General features: G+C 38.9%; 1 protein-coding gene across 7 annotated transcripts in view; it reads right to left on the bottom strand.

Moving 5' to 3' along the window:
• Window positions 1–852: 852 nt before the first annotated feature.
• LOC133655570 (calpain-15-like) overlaps window positions 853–16410 on the bottom strand; it is a 146488-nt gene continuing 130930 nt past the window's right edge. For all 7 annotated transcript variants that reach the window (XM_062055847.1, XM_062055842.1, XM_062055843.1 and 4 more), the window contains exons 7-12: window positions 14763–14915; window positions 10150–10311; window positions 8125–8360; window positions 6540–6709; window positions 6226–6404; window positions 853–4447 (exon numbers count right to left, since the gene is read on the bottom strand). In XM_062055847.1, coding sequence (XP_061911831.1) covers window positions 4270–4447; window positions 6226–6404; window positions 6540–6709; window positions 8125–8360; window positions 10150–10311; window positions 14763–14915 — 1078 coding nt within the window. In that variant the 3' untranslated portion in view covers window positions 853–4269. The remainder of the gene's footprint in view (window positions 4448–6225; window positions 6405–6539; window positions 6710–8124; window positions 8361–10149; window positions 10312–14762; window positions 14916–16410) is intronic.

The raw sequence follows: 16410 nt of genomic DNA, 5'->3' as shown, positions 1-16410 counted from the left end.
CTGTTATATCTCACATTCTATATAGTGTTTTGGAAAAAGGTTGTCATAAAAATAATACAAAAGAAAACAAATTTTTTATGCAAATGTTAATGTATTCAGTTATAAACATTCATTCACTTTCTTCTTTCCTTCATGCATCTAAACTTTACCGCTGCCGGTATTTTTTTTCCTATATTTATATGATAAATGATAAATGGGTTATACTTGTATAGCGCTTTTCTACCTTCAAGGTACTCAAAGCGCTTTGACAGTATTTCCACATTTACCCATTCACACACACATTCACAGGTGCTAACCAGCAGCCATCAGAGGCAAAGGGTGAAGTGTCTTGCCCAAGGACACAACGGACGTGACTAGGAAGGTAGAAGGTGGGAATTGAACCCCAGTAACCAGCAACACTCCGATTGCTGGCACAGCCACTCTACCAACTTCGCCACGTCGTCCCTTAATAATTGTATTATTATTAATTTAATTTCATTTAATAAAATCCTCTGCTAAACAGGCTTGTAGGGATGAAATAGCCTGTGTTTTTCCCTAAACTAACATATATTCCACTCTACCCCGGTATTAAGCACTGTATAAACCACAGAAACCTCGACCATATATACTGTATACATATATATTCATACATATATTTAGTATATATGTATACTATATGTATATATAGTTATATATACACACAATTGCTTGATGTAAAAACACATAAAAATTTGAAGCAAAAAAAATAATGCTGTTGTAACAATATAAAAAACAGTAATATATATTTTCTGTTGGATAAATTGCAAGCACCAAGACCAAGGCATACAATCCAGATTCAATGCAACAAAAACAAATGCTTAGTTAAAAAACAAATTTTATTTGGTCCATTGGAACCTGAGATTGAAATATTAAAACAAACATATTTGTACACATATACTCATCCCCCTGACAAAAATCGATCAATAAAATATATATATTTATATATATATATCACATTCGTAAGCTCCTGCTTGTTGGATTCAACTACGTCTTTTTTATTGTTTAAAATTGTTGTTACCATTTCTTACAGTAGAGCTCAGCTTTGCACCTGTACAGTTACATCAGAGAGGAAAGGCCAGCTAGTGCGTATTGTCTCTAGCTTGTAGCCTAGTCTGGCCAGCAGCAGGGGGCGCCACTGAAACAAAACAAAAACCACCACCAGGACACCAGAGAGCCGAAGGATGACAGGAAACAAACAGAGCACGTGAAATAAACATAAAGTGATCGCCTTCTGCAAATTGAGCCAAATAAATTAAATTGCACAGCTGCTCAGTGCAAATATCTAGAAAAGTGGTCATTTATTCACAGAAGTTTCTTTGGAAAACTTATTTACACTTTTTAAACTCCTCCTAAAGGTAAAATGAAACAAAAAACTAATAAAATGGCGTCAAAGACAAAAACTAATCAAGCTTTTGATTTAAAAGGAGCCGAAATCACTCCAGAGCTTTGCAGCTTTCAAGTAAGACCAAAAATAAAAATAAAAAAAATAAAAAAAACTCTCCCATGGCTGTGATTGGACTGTACCGCATTCATCTCAACAGCAAGAAGACATGATGGTGAAAAAGTAGCTGGCTGTTTTTTTCACTGCAACAAAATGCAAGGACCTGGACTCTCTCACTCTTTTATAAACCAAAGGTCTCCAAGTGAGAGCCTCCATTGTCCTAACAGCTGCTAAGAGACTCCCTTGACAACACTCCAAAGTCTTTGAAATGTGAGCATAACGGACAAATATGGAGGCCACCTTCCGAAAAAAAACCCCATGAATTCCATCTATATAGAGAGAGACAAGGGGGAGTTGAGGCCCAGCTCTGGGAATTGATGTGTTGGGAAGTAGACGAGTAGTGACTACAGCTTCCAGCGTTTAGACTGCACCAACATGAGGAGAGTGGAAAAAAAGGATGGACAAAAGTGCTGGGATAAACTCTTCATTAGTGTGGGACAGTCATTCTCAAAGTGTGGGTACGCGGGCTCCATCTAGTGGTACGCCAAAGAAGTCTGCAAATATTCCTCTATATCAGACCTGGGCAATTATTTTGACTCGGGGGGCCAAATTTACAGAAACAAATGTGTCTGGAGGCCGGTATATCTGATTTTTAGGAACACTAATACAAAAACAGCATATAAACAAGTCACAATGAGGGAAATGCCAATATGTGCAAAACAAATCTTAAAACATGAAGTAAATGCCCAAAATTGGGGATTGTTCAAATTTTAGGAAAACGACAAAAATGGTGGCAAATGTTGAAATTTAAATGACATATCATATTGAGGGAAAATGCCAACATTTGTGCTCTATGAAGGAAAATGTCCCAATGAATGCTAAGATAAAAATTTAGTAAAATAATCCAAATAAAGGGAAAGGTCAAATATTCATTCAAATGATGGAAAATGTCCAAATATGTGCCAAACTTCTTTCTCCATGAACCAAACAACTAAATGTCTAAAATTAAAGGGAATGTTTGTTTGCTCTAAATAACTCAAATGACATTTGCTCCAAACTTAGGTAGGGAAATGTCAAAATGTGCAAAAAATGTCCCAATAAAAAAATGTATGCCAAATATAAAGGAAAATGTTTAAACTACTAAAAACTTACATTAAAAAATATTGCTCCAAATGACTCAAAAGATGGCAAAGATGTGCTCCAAAGTTCTCTATGAAGGAAAATGTAAACATTTAGTCGAAATGAACACATTTACGCCATAAGTCTGTATGAAGGAATATGTCAAAATTTAAGGAAAATGTCAAATCCATGTCAAATTTCTTTATGGAGGAAAATGTTAAAACTACTAATATGAATATTTAACAACATGTTGCAAATGACCCAAGTGATGGAATGTAGCGAACCATGATGGAAATATTCAAAATGTGGTCCAAATGAAGGAAAATGTCAAATGTATGCCTAGTGAATGAAAATGTCAAAATTTGGGTCAAATGGAGGAAAATGTCAAATTTATGCCAAGTGTCTATGAAAGAAAATGTTAAACTAACTAAAACATGTCTAAACTTAAAAAGAAATGAAAAGTTTGCTCCAAATGACCCAAATGAAGGGATATGTCAAACATTTGCTCCAAACTTCTTTATGTAGAAACATTTGTCAAAATTTGCTCCAAATGTCCTGATTAAGGGAAATGCCAATTTGCCGGTAGTATCCCAGTAAAAGAAAATGTCAACATTTGCTACATGTCTAAAATTGGAGTGAATGTCAACATTTGAGTAATTTAACTCAAATGAAGGGAAACGTCTAACCTTGCTTGAATGAACCCAAATGCAAAGAGATGTAAACAAAAATGTATCACTGAAAGAAAATATTAAAATTGGCAAAGGATGCAAAAATAAGTGGATTAATACAATTTAAATCAAATCAACCAAAATGAAGGGAAATGTCTAAATATGTTTAAAATTTTTAACTGTAAGGAATCAGACCCTTAAAATTAAAACAGCCACGAGTTGGAAGTTGTCCATATTTTGAGATTTTTACTTGCAGTAGTTGAAATGTCCCAACACTTTTGTCCCCAGAGTGTATCAAAAATGGCTTAAAAAAAGAATTACAGTGTGCGAACCTCATTCAGAACTACTACTGGCTATGTATATATATTGAGATCACCATTTCCAAACGGAACGTCTGGTCCCAAAATGAGTCGTGGACCAGTTTTTAATCGGCTCACAAAAAGCTGTGATATTTCAAAAGCCTTTTGATGTGTGTTTGTTGTAATGATGCACAGTACATGTCACTGCGATGGCAATACATTAAACATGTTTGAAAAGATTTTCTATTGGAGGAAAACAAGCCTAAAATGACACCTTTTGGTCCTGAGATAAGAGCATGAAGATGGAAGTTAGAAAATGGCTTCTTCTAAAACCTGCTCAACAATAACATATGAGGATGAAACATGTAAGACTGGTACTGTACCTGCATTGTCAAATAAAAAAAATTGGCTCGATTGGTACCGTACTGTTGGGTCGGGTTGCTGTTTCCCGGTGTTCCGAGTGGGCGGAGGATTGAGGAGGAGGTCTTGGACAATGGCTCAGTAGTTACAGCACTCCACCCTGACTTTTTGGGAATCCAAGTTACAGCGCTTGCTTCGAAGCTGTCCACACTTGACACTTTCAAGCCGGAGCTGGAGGCTGAGCGAGTTCCTCCTTCATCGCTACTTGGACGAGAGCTTCAGTGTTGATGAATACATTCAGACGCGTGCCCTTCTCCACATGCCCCCTGCCCAGTGTTCCAGTGGTGTGACGGTCGGCCGGTGGTCATAGCGGCCGGGGTCGGTGCAGCCCGTCGATGTCCGGGGTGAGCTGTGGGCTGTGGGTGGCTTTGGTCGGCGTCCAGTCGCCCAGAGCTGCCTGCGGTGCCTTGCGGTGAGCCAGCCGGTGCGTGATGGAGAAGCCGGCGTTACCTTCCAGCTGGGAGAGCACCACCAGCACTTGCCTGCGGGGGGAGGCAGAGAGCAATGAAACAAGGAGGACAGTGTAAACAAATACAAGAGAATGCCTAGAAACATGTTGGCATTACATAGTGTGACATGCAATAAAGGTAAAAAAATGTTTTATACACTATTTATCTATATATTTAGGCTTTAATTTATCAAGGAAATTGTATTTTGTACTAGACAAAACTACACAACTAGAGAAAAATATAACATTTTATTTTACACTTTGATTTTAATTACCTTCAAAGCCAAAGTTATTGAAGGGTGTAAAAATGTTTTGATTATTTTTATTTGATCTTTTTTTTTTGGTAAAATTTCCCAATAAAGCCCCAAACGAAAAAGTCAAAAATGTAACGTTTTTTTTAATTTTTATTTTGACCCTTTTAAAGGCATTTTGATCAGACGATGTCACAGGTTTAAATTAGTAAAATATCTCATGTTATGCCCATTTATAATAATGGACAGTTGTGACACATTTGTAGAAAAAAATAAATAATTAAAATATTTAAGAAGGGAAAAAAAACACCCACTCTTAGTAAAAATCATGTATAATGGAGTAACAACAAATATTATGGCTAATGATACATCATCAAATTGGTGAAAGGACAAAAAGCAGCCTATGTCCCTTGGAAGTTAATACAGAATATTATTTAATCCCCTAAAAAGTTTGTGTTACATAATCACGATTAATCTGATTCCTCAACATTCCCAACAATTAAACACATATTCCTTACCGTTGCTTTAAATTAAAAAAAAATATTAGTTAACTTTTTAAATACTTTATCAATCCATTTATAAAATACATATAGCATTAATTTACTTATATCATATTTTATATTATATATATATATATATGTGTGTGTGTTTGTAAAAACCAGCACTGCAACAACGTAATTGGATGAATAAAAGTCTATATCCTATATTTATATAAATATATATATATATATATATAAAACACACACACACACACACACACACACACACACACACACACACACACACACACACACACACACACACACACACACACACACACACACACACACACACACACACACACACACACACACACACACACACACACACACACACACACACACACACACACACACACATTTATATATATTTTATTACTGTTCATTCAATTGAGTAGTAAACATTTAAAAAATACTTTATCAATTTTACTTCATTTAACCCATTGTTTCTTTTTTTAGATGGCTGTATTTTACTAACCCTTCTATTGACATAAAATGAAACACTTTTTTTCAAACTTTATATTCAATTCCACTCAGCAATGGTAGCTTATGTATAAAAATGTTTTAAAACAAACTAAGAAAAAAATCTAAAAATATTCCTTACTGTTGCTTAAAATAAATTTGTTAAACTGCAGTGCATCATATTTAGAGGAGTTTTTTAAAAATATTTTGGTATAGCTAAATAAAACATTCATAGATTTGCAAAACAAAGATAATGTGAAAAAGACTGCACAATATTACATTAGAGTTGCTATAGTGTCCAGCCATCCTCGTCTTGTTAATGAGAGCATAAAAAAATGGTGACATTTTACAGCTGCTTTTTATATGGGTCATAACTCCTGAGGGGGGACATGTCAGATACTGTATGTACATGTGACTGTGCAAGTGAAGCATTTGCGCGTGTACATGCAGTCTAAATTCAGCTTGCAATTAATGAAGTGTCAACTAGCCCCACTGCGCTAAAAAAATGATGAAAAGCAAGCTAGATGTTTACTTTATTCCCAACCAAAATAGAATTGTACCGGTGTAAAGGAGGTACGCTGTCGATGGTCTTGAGGCTGCCGCGCGTCGACACCACATTGAAGCTGTCCGTGCAGTCACAGGAGACGTGGAGGTAGTACTTGGGGTGGCGATTTTCCACTACCACGATGAGCCCCGCCCAGCCGTGCGTCAAATAGTAGCACGTCATGCCCTCGCGGCCCTACGATGGCACCCACATGTTATTACGTACACTTAGCAGGAGCTTAATCCAAATTCTTCCTTTGGCTTTGCTTGACAGTCAGAGATGAGCACTGTCATAGTTACACCTGCCGAATCGATAATTACCACGCTTTACCTCGTGTCTTTCGCCTTTGTTTTCCGTCAGCAGGATGATAGCGTCAGCCAGCGTGGTGGGGGTCGCCTCCACCTGCTCCACCATCACCTGCCTGGAACTGTAAATAGCCAGGATGTAGCCCGGGAAGTCCTGACTGGGCCGTCGCTGGTCTCCACTGGTTGGACTGGAGACTACGAGGGAGATGGAGATATGATGGATTAATTTGTTCAGAATATAATCTAAAATAGCTATGAGGAGGCAATTGAACAGGATATATTAGGAGCCTAAATATGTAAAAGACACATACAGTATTTTCAGAACTACTTTCCAACACTTATAAAACGATGCAGCTAATTATTGGATTTTTCTTCGCTAACGGCCATCAATTTTTGCAGTCCACAAATAGTTTTCATATTACACTCACAGAGACACTGAATAGGTGTGTGACTGTTTGTGCTATGGCACCACCTTTTGGGCGAGTTCGCTCACTGCATGTGCTGCAGGTTGAAAATGTACTTCCTGTTTTGGGCCTTGAACCGAGTGTAAAACTGTCCATAGCATTTCTGCTCAAAATGATTCTTAATTCATTACTCCAAGCAATGTTTGTAAATTTCACAATATACCTAAAACAATTTATACTTACTAGTATAGTGTTTTTATGCATATTTGTGATCAAGCTAGAATCGTTAGCATTAGCAAACACGTTTACAAGTGCTTTTATGGGTATTATTAACTTACAATGGCATTCTTTTTGTATTGTTTCAGCTTCGTAAATTCACCAAAATGTCACCGTGAAGTTATTGAGTCTGTTTAGCTGATTGGAGAGCTAGCTTCTGCAGCAAGTGGGTCCATGACGATGACTTCTGTTTTGTTTTGTTCAGCCATTTTACTGCCGTGTGACAGGCATCGTTTGGAAACAATTAAAGGTATGGAAATAAACATTAACAAAATCTTTAGTACCGGTATATACAGTGGGGCAAAAAAGTATTTAGTCAGCCACCCATTGATTGTCAATGGGTGGCTGACTAAATATTTAGTCAGCCACCCATTGACAATCAATGGGTGGCTGACTAAATACTTTTTTGCCCCACTGTATATGCGGCTGATAGCCCGCTGCGGCTAATATATGTAAACATATTTTTTTCTTCTAAAATTTGGTGGGTGCGGCTTAAATACCGGTGCGCTCTATTGCCCGGAAAATACGGCATTTAAAGCATATTTGGCTTCTTCTAAGTGTGTGTCACGTTGTATTGTTGTTGTGACATAATAGTCAAAATAACAGCTGTGTTTTGTTTTTTATTAAATAGCATGTGACTGCTGTTATGTCTAACCCACGCATGCTGATTTAAGACTACGGCTGAATTGACACATATTATATGCAAATATATTTTCTGCTACTGTTTATATTAATACTCAATTCATATGCATGTAACATTTCATTGGATGCTGTGTATTTCAGATAATCTTCAATATTTTGCGTCCATTATTATGCACCCATGACTGGTTATGCAAATTAAGTGATGACGTCATCTACATGGGCCGAGTCACAACAGAAGTTATTTTAACACTTTTCATATGAAGCAGGTAACGATGTCAGCACACTTACTAGGTGTGGGTGGACCTCCTGACCCACTGACGTTCATCTGCCAGTGGTTAAAGGCGCAGCACACCACGGCGTACTCGCCAGGCTCCAACATCACATCGCAGCCGACAAACTTCTTCACCGCTCGCTTGCTGTGCGCCAACAGGCGGCCCAGGGTCAGCTTGTTGTTACTTCCGAAGGAGGCGCGAAACACCATGATGCACAGGTCCAGCAGGTGACTGTCGGCCGTGTCAGAGCGCCTAGGAGGTTAGGGAAAAATGTCGAAAATTTAGCAAAGTGACCACAAATAAGGGAAATGTCAAAAATTGTGCTTAATTAACTTCTCTATGAAGGAAAATGTCAAAATGTGCTCTAAATGTCCAAAATTAGGGGAATGTTAACATTTGAGAAAATTAACCAAAATGAAGTAAAATGTCAACATTTGTACATAACTTCTCTATGAAGGAAATGTCAACATTTGTACCAAAGTTATCTTTGAAGGAAAATGTCAAAGTTTTATACAAAATTGTACCAAAATGTCAAAATTTGCTCCAAATGTCTAAAATTATGGGAATGTTAACATTTGAGCAAAGTAACTACAATGAAGGAAAATGTTTAAAAAAATTACATTAATTCTTTATGAAGAAAAATGCCAAAATTTCTATCAAATGTCACAACAAAGGGAAATGTCAAAATTTGCTCAAAATGTCCAAAATTAATTGGACATTTGTAAACATTAAATTAAATTAAATGTTAACATATGAGCAAAGTAACAACAATAATGTAAAATGTCAACATTTGTACATACATTCTCTATGAAGGGAAATGTCAAAATGTGCTCCAAATGTTAAAATATAGGGGAATGTTACAATTTGAGCAAAGTGACCACAATGAAAGGAAATGTCAAACATTTGTACTTAACTTCTCTATAAAGGAAAGTGTTCAAATGTGTACTTAACTTCTCTATGAAAGAAAATGTCAAAATTTGCTCTGCATGACCAAAATTACGGAAATATTTATATTTGAGCAAAGTAACCACAATGAAGTAAAAATGTCAACATTTGTACATAACTTCTTTATGAAGGAAAATGTCAACGAGTCATACCAAAGACTATAAAAATGGGACCCATTACCTCCCTGCTTGGCACTCAGCATCAAGGGTTGGAAAATGGGGGGTTAAATCACCAAAAATGATTCCTGGGCACGGCCAGCGCTGCTGCCCACTGCTCCCCTCACCTCCCAGGGGGTGATCAAGGGTGATGGGTCAAATGCAGAGAATAATTTCGCCACACCTAGTGTGTGTGTGTGTGTGACAAGCATTGGTACTTTAACTTTTTAAACGTAAGATTTTATACACAATTCTACCAAAATGGCAACATTTGCTCCAAATGTCCAAAATTAGGGGAATTATAACATTCAAGCAAAGTAACCACAATGTCAACATTTGTACCATATGTCCCAATAAAGGGTAATTTCGAAATTTGTCGAAAAATAGGATAACGTTAATACTTGAGCAAAGTGACCACAATGAAGGGAAATGTGAACAATTGTACTTAACTTATCTATAAAGGAAAATCTTAAAATGTGTGGCCAATTTTTGCAAAGGTACCATAATGAAGGACAAAGTTAAAATTTGTAGTTAACTTCTTTGTGAAGGAAAATGTACAACAAAATTGTATCAAATGTCTAAGTAGAAGTAAATTTAAAAAAATGCTCCAAACGTCCAAAATTAGTGGAATGTTAACATTTGAGCAAAGAGACCATAATGAATTAAAAAAAATGGTCCACATGTACCATTGAAGAAACATTTTGAAGTCAACATTTATAACAAATATCTGAATAAAGAACATTGTCCAAATTTGCTCCAAATGAAGGGAAATGTCAAAAAAGTAAAATAACTCTGAATTATGTTTTTAGATTGATAAACCTATCTCCCAATCTAAAACAAATCTCTTATGGCTTTAGATATTTTCTAACTGTAAATATTTATTTCTAGGTGGATTTGAAGCTGAAAGAGTAGAGTACTCGAGGGTGTGTGGGAGCGTATACCTGCTTCCCTCCTGGAAGAGAGCAAACTCCAACGCCGTCCTCTCCAGCACAGTGAGGGCCGTGACAGTGACGGGACCGCTGGCCTTGCTCGGGAAGCATCCCTGAAGCCGCACCTCCTGCCAGTCGGAGTGGATCTTACAGATATCCACAGAATCAAAGTACCTGCGGGAGGCGGAGCATGGAGACATTGTTCTTTAAGGCCAAATATTAGGCGTCTGGAGTGATTGTGTTGTCTTGTTTTTTCTTCTCGTTTTCAGTGCAGGCAGGCACGGGGTGTTCGGTTTAAGTGCAAAGCCGAGGGATTACATGTCTGTGGGAAAATTGGGCAAAAAGACAGATGGGGTCCTCGGGGCCAAACACATTTTTCAGGTGGAGTTATTCAAAGCGGACAGCTGCCTCAGCCCTTGTGGACTCATTGCAACTGTTATTTTTCTAGACGGGAGGACATGAGTAGCAAACACATATGCTGTATATACATACCCTCACTTTTACAACACAACTACTGCAACCACAATAAGAAACACATTGTTCACCTCTCACAAATGACAATTATAGTCCTTGTAAAGGCATATTTTTGCATTTTATGTGTGGTGAACATGTGATAGACACAAAATGGGAGTGAAAAAGTGGACGTGACAACTTTCAGAGGAGTATAAGCTGTCACAACAATAAAGCCCCTTTCACACGGCATTTTCCCATCATTTTTTCTTATCACCACTGTTTTGTATAAATGGCACCAGCACGGAATTAGTGGACTAAGTGACCCAGCAATTTTCCACCTTCAGAGGTAGTGTTAGAGCCATAACTGCATTAGGACGCCACCTTTACTGCCTGTGTCACAAAGTCAAAAAAGCCTGTATTTTTTCACCCTTTTTCTTGTTTCGCAGTTCTGTATAAACAACACAGCAATGGGATGAGGGGACAAAGTCAATCTTGCAATTTTTACCTCATCTGAGGAAGAATCAAAGGGCAAGAAGCCACCAGTTCACATTGCCCGTTAAAGCCGGCATTTTTCACTGTTCTGTATAAATGGCTCCGAAACAAAATGAACAAATGAGAGGGGAAGGACAACTTTTCTTAGACTTAGACTTAGACAAACTTTAATGATCCACAAGGGAAATTGTTTAACACAGTAGCTCAGTTACAATGATGGATAGGACAATGCAGGTATAAATAGACTAATATAGCTATAAAAAAATCTATCATATATATACGAATATATACATAATATGTGTACAGAGTAATTTATATACAGATATATTATATTATGTCTATAACATATATACAATATAAACCAATGACCATGTACAATATTACAGTATATACAGTCTATATGACAGCAGCAGCATAAAATAGAGAATAGGTCCAGCAGGAAATAGAAAATAGACATTGTAAACAAAGAGAAGTAGCTAACATTTCAGGTGTCAGGTAATAGGCAGATGTCATCTATTGCTGTATGGCGAGTGATTATACAGCTGGATGGAGTGTGGAATGAAGGAGTTCTTGAATCGCACAGTGCGGGAAGGAAGTTAAAGGAGCCTGTTGGAGTATGAACTCCGCTGTCCCTTAATTGTCAGGTGGAGTGGATGGGCAGGATTGTCTATGATGGCCAGCAGTTTGTCCAGTGACCTCCTGTCCCTCACTGACACAAACGCCTCCAATTGCGTGCCAATAGTTTGGCCGGCTTTCCGGATCAGATTATCAATCCGGTTTGAGTCCCTTTTGCTGGTGCTGCTCCCCCAACAAACCACTGCAAAGTACAGTGCACTGGCCACAACAGACTGATAAAATATCTCCAACAGCTTGCTGCACACATTGAATGACCTAAGCTTCCTCAGAAAAAAGAGTCTGCTCATGCCCTTCTTGTAAACAGCTTTGCAGTTGTCCTTCCAGTCCAGTCTGCTGTTCAAGTGGACTCCCAGGTACTTGTACTGCTCCACTACTGCCACCTCCCGGCCCCGGATCTTGATGGGCTCCACCGGGGTCACTCTCTTCCTGAAGTCGATGACCAGCTCCTTGGTCTTGTCCACATTAAGGACCAGATGGTTCGCCTGAGACCACTCCACAAAGTCAGTGATCAGTGTCCTGTACTCCAATTCCCGTCCCTCTCCGATACACCCGACCACAGCAGAGTCGTCAGAGTATTTCTGCAGGTGGCAGGACCTGGAACTATACTGGAAGTCTGAGGTGTACAGGGTGAACAGGAAAGGAGACAGGACGGTCCCCTGGGGAGCACCTACACCACTGACCACAGTATCCGACACGGAGCTCCCCAGTCGCACAAACTGGGGCCTGTCAGACAAGTAATCAGTGATCCAGGAGACAATGGATGAACTGACACCCATCCTGAGCAACTTGTCACTCATCAGAATTGGCTGAATGGTGTTAAAGGCGCTGGAGAAATCAAAAAACATGATCCTCACAGTGCCCTTCCCACCATCCAGGTGAGAGTGAGCATGATGCAGCAGGTAGATAACAGCATCGTCCACTCCTACATGGGGCTGATATGCAAACTGTAGAGGATCCAGGGAAGGAGCCACCAGTGGCCTCAGCTGATCCAGCACAAGTCTCTCGAGGACCTTCATGACCTGGGACGTCAGGGCTACAGGTCTGAAGTCATTTGAGCTCGATGGGATGGGCTTCTTGGGCACCGGCACTATGCAGGATGTTTTGCACTGGTATCCGTTCTAGCTTCAGACTCAGGTTGAAGATGGAGTGCAGGATCCCAGTTAGCTGAGCAGCGCAAGTCTTCAGGACCCAGGGGTTGACTCGGTCAGGGCCTGCTGACTTAGCTGGATTGACTTTCTGCCTTCCAAGATAGTATTTGAACGAGGTACAACACCACCGCCCCTTTTACACTGCCTGTAAGAGCTGACATTTTCCCACCTTTTTTTCTGTTTTGCTGTTCTGTGTAAAAGGCACTGACTCAAAATAGAGCCATACAGGTCGCACTGAGGGTGACCGTATAAACAACTTTAACACTGTTACAAATATGTGCCACACTGCGAACCCACACCAAACAAGAATGACAAACACATTTCCGGAGAATATCCACACCATAACACAACAGAACAAATACCCACTAACGCTTCCGGGACGCTACATTATACACCCCCCGCTAACCCCCCTCCCCACACACACCTCAACCCCGCCCACCTCAACCTCCTCATGCTCTCTCAGGGAGAGCATGTCCCAAATTCCAAGCTGGTGTTTTGAGGCATGTTAAAAAAAAAAAGCACTTTGTGACTTCAATAATAAATATGGCAGTGCCATGTTGGCATTTTTTTCCATGACTTGAGTTGATTTATTTTGGAACACCTTGTTATATTGTTTAATGCATCCAGCGGGGCATCACAACAAAATTAGGCATAAAAATGTGTTAATTCCACGACTGTATACAGTATATCGGTATCGATTGATATCGGAATCGGTAATTAAGAGTTGGACAATATCGGAATATCGGACATCTGTAATTATTATTATTATTATATTTGTTTAAATATCATGTTTGACTTTGCTAGGTTCTGTAGAAAAGGCAAAGGTGAAACAAACGCCAGCTCTCTGATGCAACATCTGTGCAAAATTAAGGAAGCTAGTGTTTGCTAATTACTTGATTTATTAGTATGATTGAAAGCAGTAGTTCCAAATTGGAGTTGCTTGAAAAACATTAGCATCCTAAATTAAATCCGTTCTTGTGAATCAACTGCTGTGCGTGTGTGTAAGCGCTTCAAAGATGATTCTAATTAAACCAAAACACAAGAGTGACAATAAAAATGCCACAAGTACACGCTTCTGGAAGGAGTCCATTCCGTGCTTGTCAACACAACATGCTATAAAAACAACAACAACAACAACCACAACCCCTCTGCTGAGTTTGGTGCCAAAACCAGATGGTGAGTAAAGTCCTACGAGGCAATGAGATTACTAAACGCTCGGTCACATGACACGTGTCCATCATGCTGGAACTTAGATGACATTTCATCACTGCTGCGCACAAACGAAAGCTTTGACATTTGCCTGTGCCAAGTAGTTCCTCAGATGAACCCAAACCCAGCTGAAAATCCATGCATTTTACATTGGTGACAGCTGCTTGTCTGGAATGACGACAAAGTGTATGTTTGGCAGTCACCGTTGCCCACATTTGATAAGCATCAAGGCATCAGAGCAGCCATCGGGCTGCTGAGTGCAGTGATTGACTGCTGTGCGGAGAGAAAACACCACAGCATGAGGGCATCATGGCTCTTGTGCTGACAAAATATTCCTGTTATGCATGAGCTGCTGGAAGAGGCTGTAATGGCTCCTGGGGGCCACTAGGGGGCATGGCATTCAGTTCAGTTCATCAATCTATCCCTCCATCCATCCATTTTCTACCACTTGTCCACAGATAGACAGCATTCACACTCACATTCACACGGTCAAATGCAGAGGACAAATTTCACCACACCTAGTGTGTGTGTGACAAGCATTGGTACTTTAACTTTAACAAGGGCCAATTTAGTGTTGCCAAAGTTCAATGTATTTATACAATTACAATGTAATGCATCACATGGCTAGTTAAAAGTGATTGAAGCCCAAGTTTGAGCCCAACTCTATTTCAGAGGTGTTTTTCTTACTTGATGAAATCGGTGTACTCCATCCAGAAGACCCCTTCGCTGCTCCCGTGAGCCATCAGCTCATGACGCAGGTGCTGCGGCCAGTCCGTCCACTCGTCTGACCAGCTGCCGTTCCACGAGAATCGACCCCACGGGTTACGGAGGCGAAGCAACCTTGTGAGAAAGGAAAATCGCAATACATATCTCTCAATCAGGCCACTTAGCACTATTCACCCTTTTTCTATTACCATGATGACCTTTGCACTATTTTCCCATTTTTTATATACCGTATTTTTCGGATTACAAATCGCGCCGGAATATAAATCGCACCGGACGAAAATGCATAATAAAGAAGGAAAAAAACATAAGTCGCATTTTTTGGGGAAATTTGATCAAATCCAACACCAAGTATAGACATTTGAAAGGCAATTTAAAATAAATAAAGAATAGTGAACAACAGGCTTAATAAGTGTACGTTATATGACGCATAAATAACAAACTGAGAATGTGCTGATATACGCCTAGTCTCTTACGTGAATGAGATAAATAATAATATTTGATATTTTACGGTAATGTGTAAATAATTTCACACATAAGTCGCTCCAGAGTATAAATCGCACCCCTGGCCAAACTATGAAAAAAACTGCGATTTATAATCCGAAAAATACGGTACATTTTTTTTTGTATTTCTACAATGAAAGAAAATCCATGGGTTACACTTTGCACTGAAATTGGGGGAAGATGAGTTTGTGGAGGTGGGCTGTAAGCCCTCCGAACGAGTTGTATACACACAGGAAATAATGTTCGACAAGTTGTTTGATTACAGCCGTTCTGTATTTGGTCGGGATGTGCCGATCGGTCAGCCACTGATCAGTTTCAGCTAATTTTCGCAAAAAACACTGTGATTGCCAGTGGATTAAAGCCTTTAAATCAGGGGTGTCAAACGTATTGCCTGCAGGCCTGATCAGTTCGTGAACAGGTTTTCGAGTATAAAATCAGCTGGAATTTTTGAATGAATTAAACTGCTGTTCTAAATGTGTCCACTGGATGTCGCAATAGCAATTTTTTGTATCCCCTGCGCTAGAGCGTGCATGACTTCAGAGGGGGCGTGTTAAGATTGAGGCAACACTTCCGTGTTTGGACACTACGTACTTACGCTGCTTATTAGTGATAGTATACAAAATGTGTATTGTTATGTTCATGCCTTGATTGTCAAAGATGTTGGTAATAAAACCTGTGACATTTCTACCCAAATACATGCTTTAAAAAATCGGTACATTTTGTGTTGTACTTATGACTGCGGACACATTTACTGGGCACACATAAATATGGTGAAATAATATCTATCCCTTACTAATTCAATGTGTGAATAAAGAAGTAAGTCCAAATTCACAAGCTATGTTGTAGATGTATGTACAGAATAAACCACAGGATGTTAGTTAAGGAAAATTAGTAAAATACATCAATAGCATCCTTTAATTTGATATTGATATTATTATTGATTTCATCTTCTGATAGATTAAAAATTAACACCAATGGGAGCATTATTAAACTCTGCCCGACTCAATTCCACCTATTATGATGAACATTATCACATCATTTATTTAGAAAGTCTGAATAACGACAAATGAAGATAGTACTATTATCCGAATGATGTAAGTGTAAAAAA

This window comes from Entelurus aequoreus, linkage group LG08, assembly GCF_033978785.1.
Source record: "Entelurus aequoreus isolate RoL-2023_Sb linkage group LG08, RoL_Eaeq_v1.1, whole genome shotgun sequence".
Taxonomy (NCBI): Eukaryota; Metazoa; Chordata; class Actinopteri; order Syngnathiformes; family Syngnathidae; genus Entelurus; species Entelurus aequoreus.
This window is presented reverse-complemented; position numbering and strand designations above follow the sequence as displayed.